Source organism: Pristiophorus japonicus, chromosome 7, assembly GCF_044704955.1.
Source record: "Pristiophorus japonicus isolate sPriJap1 chromosome 7, sPriJap1.hap1, whole genome shotgun sequence".
Classification (NCBI taxonomy): Eukaryota; Metazoa; Chordata; class Chondrichthyes; family Pristiophoridae; genus Pristiophorus; species Pristiophorus japonicus.
In genome coordinates this window covers 139,441,851-139,452,796 of record NC_091983.1, presented here as the reverse complement: position 1 = coordinate 139,452,796, position 10,946 = coordinate 139,441,851, and the positions used below count along the sequence as shown (strand labels likewise).

The window sequence follows — 10,946 nt, the reverse complement described above, 5'->3', positions numbered from 1 at the left end:
AAGAAACTCTTGCTATCTGTTTTTATATTTTGTGCTAGTTTACTTTCATGGTCTAGCTTCCCTTTTTTAATCATTTTTTTAGTCTTTCTTTGCTGGCTTTTAAAAGTTTCCCAGTCTTCTGTCCTCCCACTAGTTTTGGCCACATTGTATACCCTTGTTTTTAATCGGATACCGTCCTTTATTTCTTTAGTTAGCCACGGATGGCTAGCTTTTCTCTTACACCCTTTCCTCCTCACTGGAATATATTTTTCCTGAGAGTTGTGAAATATCTCCTTGAATGTACACCACTGTTCATCAACCGTCCTACCCTATAAATGTGATTCCTTTCTTCCTTTGATTCAATATCCTCCCCACCCCCAACCAACACAAAACACAAGAACAATGACACCAGCACTGAGACTGAGGTACCTACAACTACATATGGAACAGGGTCACCATCTCATAAGCAATCACCTGGCAAAAAATATAACACATCAACTGGTCAAAAATGTATTGGAGAGGGCATTGTGTGTTATGGGCATCACAGTAGAAGACCAGGTGGTATGAAAGCAAGCAGGTCCCTCTTCAAGATTGGAGTACAAGAGAAACGGCAGAATATGTACAGCACCACGATCAGCTGCATTGTTTTTAGAGACTAGAAAGAGACACCCCCCTCTCCCCTCCCCTGAAAATCATCATCATCATAGGCAGTCTCTCAAAATCAAGGAAGACTTGCTTTCACTGTAAAAGTGAATTGTCAGGTTACTGTACAGTCCAATATGGGAATTACGGGAATTATCTCCATCTCACTCTCAACAAGCTCCCCACTGGAGTGGAACTAAACTATAGAACCAATGGGAACCTGTTCAACCTTTGTCGCCTCCAGGTTAGATCCAAGGTCGTCCCATTCTCTGTCATTGAACTACAGTACGTGGACGACGCTTGCGTCTGTGCACATACAGATGCTGAAATCAAATCCATCATCAACATCTTCATAGAGGCATACAAAAGCATGGGCCTAACACTAAACATCCGTAAGACAAAGGTCCTCCACCAACCTGACCCCGCCACACAGCACTGCCCCCAAGTCATCAAAATTCACGGCGCGGCCCTGGACAATGTGGACCATTTTCCATACCTTGGGAGCCCCTGAGAATAATACTGAATTGGCACTATAGTTCACTGTAGGGAAAATGATATCTGACATTTTTTAGCTGTGATTGAATCATCAATGATCAGGAATTTAGACACATGGATAGCATTTGAAAGAGCTCTCATTGTGTCTACGATGTGGTATTGACTATCCAGGTGGTTTTGCAGTCAGTTCTGGCTGATTTTGGGAGAGATTCAAGTCAAAAAATGACGTAAAGGTTGACGGAGCTTACAGATGTTCATTGAACTCTCAAGCAGAATCAAAAGCTGCCTAGAGCAGCTGCAGAGCATTGTAGATGGTAACTTAGGTCATGAATGCATGGACTTTAGTCTCAAGATAGTCATGATATTGGAGAGTCCAGATCACATACCCACTCAACTTACCTTTGACATTGAATTTTATAAAATGGGCTAGCTGCAGACACTGGCAGTTCACTGAAGTAATGTTAATGAGGCACGAGGCCCAATTTCAGCTCAGGCCCCGGCCACTAGCTTGGGGCACCCACTCCATGTGTGACGCTCATTTCAGGCCCAGAAACTGGCCTGAGGGAATGTCCACCCCTTTGTGTTTAAAAAAAAATGATCATTTTGTGCTAACCCTGCAGCTTCCTGCAATGATCTTATTTTTTTACATTAAAAGAAACAGAAGACCCTCAAAATGATTATCAAATTTTATTTTGCTTTACCTGAGGTAAGTTTTCAAGCAAATTCTTAATCTGTGCATTGCAGTTGGAAACAGTTACAGACAATGGTACACGGGGACAGCAGAGTATTTAGTCGTTTTAGCTCTAAAAACTGATCGAAGTATGAAAAAGGCATCAGAAATGGAAATTGATCAAATCTTCACAAGTGTGATCTTCATATCAAAAAGAATGTGTGTCATAAAAGAACCTTGCTAATGGGGCATCTTCTGTTAAACTCTCCGACGTTCTAAAAGTTGAAAGCAGGCTGGTGCTTTCATCACTATTATTATTGAATTGTTCAGTGTTATTGTTAAAGATTTATAATAAATCCCTACCATATCTCCCAAGACATTTTCTCTCTGTGTAATTCAGTTCTATTCTAGTTTGCATTACTTTAAGACCTGCCAGAATCCCAAGTGCTAATAACATGCAATTTTTGCATGTAATCTTATTTGCATGAATATTCACAATTTTAGGTGACATAAATTGAGATCAAGTCAAATTTAAAGGAATGGGGACAATTAAAGGGGAGCGGATGAAAGGAGGGGGACAAAATGAGCTTCGGATTTGCATTAAAAGGCATCTCAACTCATCAGCAGTTTTTGCCATTGTTGATGGAATTAAGAAGTGGCAGGCAAGAATGAAGGGAAAGAGACATGTGACTACAGATACGTGATGCACGGCCTAGCACTTGGCCTCCTTTGGTGGCTGCTGAAGTCGAGGTGTTGCTGCCATGAGGTTGGATTTTCCTCTATGCCACACCATAGCACTATCCCATAGCGCAGCACTGCAGCATGCCTGTCAGAAGGTGCCATCAACTTTCAGGCCACAGCTGACCGTTACTGTACCTGCACATGTGCAAGCTCTATGCTGAATGGCAGCTGCTGGTGTCCTTGTAGCAGATGACAAAACTTCTCCTCTGCTGATCCAGACTCTGAGAAGGCAAGTTATCACAGTCATTCCCTGGTGGGGTTTCCAGGAGCCGCAGAAATGATTCGTGACATCTTGACAGCTGCTGGCTCTTGATAACTCTGATGTACATTATATCATACAATATCATGGAAAGCATGACCAGCTGTGACTGGGAGGCATCTGAAAAAGCTTCTAGAAGAACAGTTAGACAGGCATTCACATCTTACTGTGATGCCAATGGGTAGTCGCTGCCACAGACATCATTGGGAACAAGAGCCTCCACCAAGGTCTGCCTATGTGAGGTTTTCTACCTCTCTCCCTCCAATGTTTGAGTGCAGGTACAGGTGTAGGCTGCAGGACCCAGAGAACATCTTGCGCAGCCTGACGTGCCTGTCATCATTCCACTGATCCCCTTTTTCCTCTGAGCTTTATCACCTCAAACGATTCCTGGTGTCAAACCCTCTAGTGCCAATAAAGGGAACTCAAGGCAATTATTAACTGTACCTGGTACTAAGACTCATGAAGGAATAACTGTCAGCTGGAAACAGACCCTCATCCAAAATAATACAAAACGGCTCTGTAAAAGGCCTAATGCACTTGCCCTCAATGTGTGAGGGCCTTTTAAAGGCCCTACTGCCCACAGCCCTCTGGCGGCACGCAATTGAGGCCTGAGCCTTAAAATTACTCAGGACTCACACTGGCAACAATGGGCAGGTGGCACAACTGTTCCACTGACTTCATGCCTGTTGTGGGCGGAGGTCAAAGATCACTCCCACTGAAAGGCAATCCTGATGATGTGTCTCAACCACAGCCTCTAAACAATTCTAGTATTAACTTTTAAATTTCCCACTTTGCAGGTGGTTTAAAAATCCAGTTTTAAGATCGACTAAATGTCCCACAGGCAATATCAAATATTGGATGAATTCAAACTGAAGCTAAGTTGGTGCAGGGATCCCATATATAGATAGCTAGGTTGCCCAGTTTATATCCCTTTGATCCATTCTACCATGTTGCATTAGATTGTTGACCCTACATTTTGGACTGAAAATATATGGACATTGGTTTGAATATTACAAAAAAAACAATTGTGCAACCACTTATACAGAGAATTTATTGAAGTGCACTATCTTATTTTAAGCTACTAGCTGATCTTCGCTGGCATTGCTCATGGATAGTCTGGTATTTACAGCACTGTTATAATGTTTAGTGTTGGGTGATAAAGGTCTTTAATTGATATCAGTGCTATTGTAAACGATTTATAATAAATCCCCAATATATCGTGGCAAGAACCAATCTATAAGGGTGAGATAATAGCACGAGATGCTAATAAATCTTGACCTGGACATTGGAACCTAACAGAATTGAGGCACACTGCACGCGCATAATGAGGCCAGCGGCAGAACCACAGCCTTATTAGAATATTAGCGGTGAGCTGCAGGCACCAGTCACGACCCCTGAGGCAGATCGCCGATCACAGGGGTGAGCGTGATCGGCCAGCTGGGACACTGGCCAAAGACTTAAGGTGAATACAGCAGGGTGGGGAGGCAATCATGAGGGGAGAGTTGGCAGTTTTAATGTGGAGTTGGGTGATGGGCTTCTCTAGAAAGTACAAAACAGCCGAACACCTATTGCATCTGGCATAGTCTGGAATCTTTATGCAGCTACTGTGGTTTGCACAGATAACCCATCATGCTTGAAGGAGCGCAGTGAATAATGACTTCTGTAAGCTCCGAGACAGTAAAGGGGCTATTGTCCCTAATTTCAAAAATTTTAAAAATGTAGCTTAGTCTGTTCTTCTGATGTTTATTTTTATTTTCTCCCCACACTTTAGGGCTCCTTATGCTATGTATTGCCTAGATTAGAGGGCAGAATGACAAATTTAACTGAGGATTTTGGCAATTCTGCTCTTGATTCAGTTCAATCCCAAGAATTCTTTTTTTTTTTAATTAAAAAGGGTAGCTCAGAGTGTCTTATCCACTAGCTTTTTATTCTTACCTTCCTCCTTTCAGAAAAAAAACACTTGACAATTACTGCATTTGACAAGATATTAGCCAAAAATGAAAGCACACAGAATTGGAAGCAATGTTGCGGCATGGGTGGGAAATTGGTTGGGAGCTAGGAGGCAGAGTAGGGATAAAGGGTACATACTCTGATTGGCAAGATATGAGAAGTGGTGTGCCCAAAAGATCTGTACTGGGCCTCAGCTTTTCACCATCTTAATCAATCATGAACGTGTAGAGAGCTGGATATCAATGTTTGCAGTTGACACTAATTTGAAAGGCACAGGGCTGGATTTTCTGGTCCTTTGCACTCTAACTTTCACCCCGGAGCGGTGTAAAAGGTGGCGTTGAGGCCTCCAGTGCCCCGCAACGATCCTCTGGTTGGTTTTGCGGCGGCGCTGAGCAGCACCGCTGGGAAGAGCTGCACCGGGTGTGCAACGCTTCTCGTTGCGACACCAGCACAACTTTTGACTCTTGCCCGATCCGTCCGCCCGGAAGTGCACCCGCAATGACCACTTGGGAAATCAGAGCAGTCCAGCATAGCCGGCAGCGCAGAGGAAGTTAAAATACTGCAAAAGTAAGTGCAAATGTTTGTTCTTTGAATTTTTTTCAGCAATTTGTGTTGTGGGGTGTTGGGAATGTTTTTGTGGGTTTTTTAAGGTCCCCCCCCACCCTACACAGGCCTCTCTCGGAGTGCACACAGCCTGGCTCTTCAGCTCATGAGTTTCCCATCCTTGCGCCACGAAAAGTGTACAACACCTCCCTTAGCGCTGCATACCCTGACGCAGGGCCCAGATGCTCAAACTTATATACCAAAGCACAAACTATTCCCAACCGGAAACTTTCCCGCCCGCCTCCGTTTTTGCCCCGAAAACAGAAAAGCCTAAAATCCAGCCCACAGTAAGTTGTGTAGATGGGAGCAGGAAGTTACAAAGGGATATAGACAGATTAAGTGATTGGGCAGATCTGTCGCAAATGGAATTTAATGTGAGGAAGTGTGAAGTCATCCACTTCGGATCCAAGAGACAAATGAGAGTATTTTCTAAATGGTGATAAGCCAGGAACTGCGGAGGAACAAAGAGATTTAGGTGCCCATGTACATAAATTGATAAAAGCTAGTGGGCAGATATGAAAAAATCAAAAAGTCAAATGGAATTAATCTACATATAGATTGGGCTAACCAAAGTGGTAACAATACGGTGGAGGAGGATGTCCTGGAGTGTATTAGAGATGGTTTTCTAGAACAATATGTCGAGGAACCAACTGGAGACTGGCTCTTGTGTAATGAGAGAGGATTAACTGGCAATCTTGTTTTGCGAGGCCCCTTGGGGAAGAGTGACCATAATATGGTAGAATTCTTCATTAAGATGGAGAGTGACACAGATAATTCAGAGACTAGGGTCCTGAACTTAAGGAAAGGTAACTTCGATGGTATGAGATGTGAATTGGCTAGGATAGACTGGCGAATGATACTTAAAGGGTTGACAGTGAATAGGCAATGGCAGACATTTAAAGATCACATGGATGAACTTCAACAATTGTACATCCCTGTCTGGAATAAAAATAAAATGGGGAAAGTGGCTCAACCATGGCTAACAAGGGAAATTAGGGTTAATATTAAATCCAAGGAAGAGGCATATAAATAGGCCAGAAAAAGCAGCAAACCTGAGGACTGGGAGAAATTTAGAATTCAGCAGAGGAGGACAAAGGGTTCAATTAGGAGGGGGAAAATCGAGTATGAGAGTAAGTTTGCAGGGAACATAAAAACTGACTGCAAAAGCTTCTATAGATATGTAAAGAGAAAAAGGTTAGTGAAGACAAACATAGGTCCCTTGCAGTCAGAATCAGGTGAATTTATAATGGGGAACAAAGAAATATCAGACCACTTGAACAAATACTTTGGTTCTGTCTTCACTATGGAAGACACAAATAACCTTCCAGAAATACTAGGGGACTGAGGGTCTAGCGAGAAGGAGGAACTGAAGGGAACCCTTACTAGTGTTAGGGAAATTGATGGGATTGAAGGCCAATAACTCCCCAGGGCCTGATAGGCTGTATCCCAGAGTACTTAAGGAAGTAGCCCTAGAAATAGTGGATGCATTGGTGATCATTTTCCAACATTCTATTGACTCTGGATCAGTTCCTATGGACTGGAGGGTAGCTAATGTAACACCACTTTTTTAAAAAGTAGGGAGAGAGAAAACAGGGAATTATAGACTGGTTAGTCTGACATCGGTGGTGGGGAAAATGTTGGAATCAATTATTAAAGGTGAAATAGCAGAGCATTTGGAAAGCAGTGACAGGATCGGTCCAAGTCAGCATGGATTTATGAAAGGGAAATCATGCTTGACAAATCTTCTAGAATTTTTTGAGGATGTAACTAGTAGAGTGGACGAGGGAGGACCAGTGGATGTGGTTTATTTGGACTTTCAAAAGGCTTTGACAAGGTCCACCACAAGAGATTAATGTGCAAAATTAAAGCACGTAGTATTGGGGGTAGTGTATTGATGTGGATAGAGAATTGGTTGGCAGACAGGAAGCAGAGAGTCGGAACAAATGGGTCCTTTTCAGAATGGCAGGCAGTGACTAGTTGGATGCCGCAGGGTTCAGTGCTGGGACCTCAGCTATTTACAATATAAATTAATGTTTTAGATGAAGGAATTGAATGTAATATCTCCAAGTTTGCAGATGACACTAAGCTGGGTAGCAGTGTGAGCTGTGCGGAGGATGCTAAGAGGCTGCAGGGTGACTTGGACAGGTTAGATGAGTGGGCAAATTCATGGCAGATGCAGTATAATGTGGATAAATGTGAGGTTATCCACTTTGGTGGCAAAAACAGGAAGGCAGAATATTATCTGAATGGTGACAGATTAGGAAAAAGGGAGGTGGAACAAGACCTGGGTGTCATGGTACATCAGTCATTGAAAGTTGGCATGCAGATATAGCAGGCAGTTAAGAAGACAAATGGCATGTTGGCCTTCATAGCGAGAGGATTTGAGTATAGGAGCAGGGAGGTCTTATTACAGTTGTCCAGGGCCTTGGTGAGGCCTCACCTGGAATATTGTGTTCAATTTTGGTCTCCTAACTGAAAAGGACGTTCTTGCTATTGGGGGAGTGCAGTGAAGGTTCACCAGACTGATTCCCGGGATGGCAGGACTGACATATGGGGAGAGACCGGATCGACTGGCCTTGTATTCACTGGAGTTTAGAAGGATGAGAGGGGATCTCATAGAAACATACAAAATTCTGATGGGACTGGACAGGTTAGATGCAGGAAGAATATTCCTGATGTTGGGGAAGTCCAGAACCAGGGGACACAGTCTAAGGATAAGGGGTAAGCCATTTAGGACTGAGATGATGAGAAACTTCTTCATTCAGAGAGTTGTTAACCTGTGGAATTCTCTACCGCAGAGAGTTGTTGAGGCCAGTTCATTGGATATATTCAAGAGGGAGTTAGATATGGCCCTTACAGCTAAAGGGATCAAGGGGTATGGAGAGAAATCAGGAAAGGCGTACTGAGGTTGAAGGGTCAGCCATGATCTTCTTGAATGGTGGTGCAGGCTCGAAGGGCCGAATGGCCTACTCCTGCACCTATTATCTATGTTTCTATGTTTATCTCAAGGGAGCTGAAATACAAAGTGGAAGAAGGTATACTTCAGTTGTATAGCGCTTTGGTCAGACCCTGTCTGGAGCATTGCATTCAATTCTGGGCAAGAACGGTCGTTGGAAAGGGTACAACAAAAATACCAGTACTGAACTGGGGTTGAGGTATAGATCAGCCATGATCTGATTGGAGCAGACTTGAAGGGCCATATAGCCTACTCCTGCTCCTAATTCTAATGTTCTTCTGTTCTAATGGAATGGAGGAACAGGCTCGAGGAGCTGAATGGCCTACTCCTATTCCTATATTCTTATGTTCTAATAGCTGAGATTAGGAACTTGCCATGTGAGAAGCCTTGGGCACAACTTGCTTCATCCCATTGCTGCAAGGTATGTTGGTAGATCAAGATATTGCACCACTGCACAAAAAAAAATGCGGCTAATCCTTAAAAAAAACTATGCCATTGTGTTCTGGGTAAGAACAAAATCACATCATCAAACATGTTCGTGAATGGACTAACTCTTATTTTAAGAAGCATCTGGGAAAAATAAATATTGATAATGGCAAATTAGTGAATACAGATTTTGTTTGGATATATGGAGCACCAATCTACCCCAGATCGATCCAGCATAAACATTGTAATGCAACACCAGCATAATAGAAAGAACAAATGACAGTAGTAACAATGTTTGTAATGCTGCTTTTCAACATTCATGCCTGCAACATGCACAACAAAATCAGGGCCCATATTCTTCAGTGCATAACATGGTGGTTATCAGATGATATAACTATATTCATAATAATAGTCGTATCTTTTTTCACACATAATACTTTTTGAATATAATTGTTTTCCACAGATGTTGTGGCATAAAATGATAAAATTATGGACAGTAGAGAATAGGTTTGCTTTTGATAAGGTTTTAACAATAGAAAATACATCAAAGCAGAAACAAGTACAATTTAAAATAAATGATGCCCTTTAAATGATTAAAGGTTCCCTTTTTTAATCAGTCAATCTTGCAGATAACTCCTGCATCTTCTGCATGCCCACAGTTAGTCTTCCCCCATCCTGAGAAGTTGCATTGAAGAATTGTATCCTCCGCTCCTGTACAGGCAACATCATCCATCCAGATACGGCCAGTACCTGCAAACAGACAATCAGTTCCTTTTAGCGGGCAAGTGGGATTTCTTTAAAAAAATACTTCCAAGTAAATGTTCTTTTTGCAGACATAAAAATAAATCAGAAAGACTAATTCACCGCCTGATACTTTGGGGTGAATAACTTTGAAGGTAAAACCATATCTTACAAATCTGTCTTAAATGTAATGCTTGTGTTCCAGTCTGTTGTTTGTTGATCTTCCCACGATATTTAATGCTTGTGTTCCTGATTCAAAGTGCTGATGGTGTCTGGGAACAGTAAACATAACTTTGTGTGCCAGAATTAAATCACTAGCATATTTGTCTGGAACAACATCAGCACTGAATTGAATTAGTCCAAAGTTGTCCAAAATGTGCCTCGTTCAGCCTTTTTAGGAAATCACAAAGTTTGTACAGTTTCGATGATTTCAACTTCAGGTCAACTTTAGGTTGGAGAATTCCATATTTTCTGGTGAGCACTCTTGTTAACTTGTCTGTAAGCAGGGGCGGATTAACCATGGGGCTGATGGGGCTGCAGCCCAAGGACTACCAAAGAACATAGGCCCACCAAATAAATGGAGAAAAAAAATATAAGGCCTCCCAAACAGGCTGAATAGAATAGACAATAAGAGTGGAAAAACAAGATCAAGGAAAATATTGTTTATTGGCCGAACGTGTACATACCTATTTTTGCAGAGACAAGATCTTTACTATTTATCTGTGTTATTATTTAACTGTTATTATATAATATATTTAATATATAAAATATATGTTAATATATAATATATTATAGTATAAGTCTACCGTAGTAATTTGTTATTGTATTTATACATTTGATGTATATGCTTTCATTGCTGAATATACTGGTCTATGTTTTCATACTCAGAGTCAGAATCATATGCGTAATGTAATGAAACATAGAAACATAGAAAATAGGTGCAGGACTAGGCCATTTGGCCCTTCGAGCCTGCACCACCATTCAATAAGATCATGGCTGATCATTCACCTCAGTACCCCTTTCTTGCTTTCTCTCCATACCCATTGATCCCTTTAGCCGTAAGGGCCATATCTAACTCCCTCTTGAATATATCCAATGAACTGGCATCAACAACTCTCTGCGGTAGGGAATTCCACAGGTTAACAACTCTCTGAGTGAAGAAGTTTCTCCTTATCTCAGTCCTAAATGGCTTACCTCTTATCCTTAAACGGTGTCCACTGGTTCTGGACTTCACCAACATCGAGAACATTCTTTCTGCATCTAACCTGTCCAGTCCTGTCAGAATTTTATACGTTTCTATGAGATCCCCTCTTATCCTAAATTCCAGTGAATCCAGGCCCAGTCGATGCAGTCTCTCCTCATATGTCAGTCCTGCCATCCCGTGAATCAGTCTGGTGAACCTTTGCTGCACTCCCTCAGATTAGGAGACCAAAACTGAACACAATATTCCAGGTCCGGCCTCACCAAGGCCCTGTGCAACTGCA

General features: G+C 42.1%; 1 protein-coding gene across 3 annotated transcripts in view; it reads right to left on the bottom strand.

Annotated features, from left to right (window-relative positions):
- Window positions 1–1,788: 1,788 nt before the first annotated feature.
- The window catches only part of scara5 (scavenger receptor class A, member 5 (putative)), a 158,779-nt gene continuing 149,621 nt past the window's right edge, over window positions 1,789–10,946 (bottom strand). For all 3 annotated transcript variants that reach the window (XM_070885356.1, XM_070885357.1, XM_070885359.1), the window contains one exon: window positions 1,789–9,471. In XM_070885356.1, coding sequence (XP_070741457.1) covers window positions 9,335–9,471 — 137 coding nt within the window. In that variant the 3' untranslated portion in view covers window positions 1,789–9,334. The remainder of the gene's footprint in view (window positions 9,472–10,946) is intronic.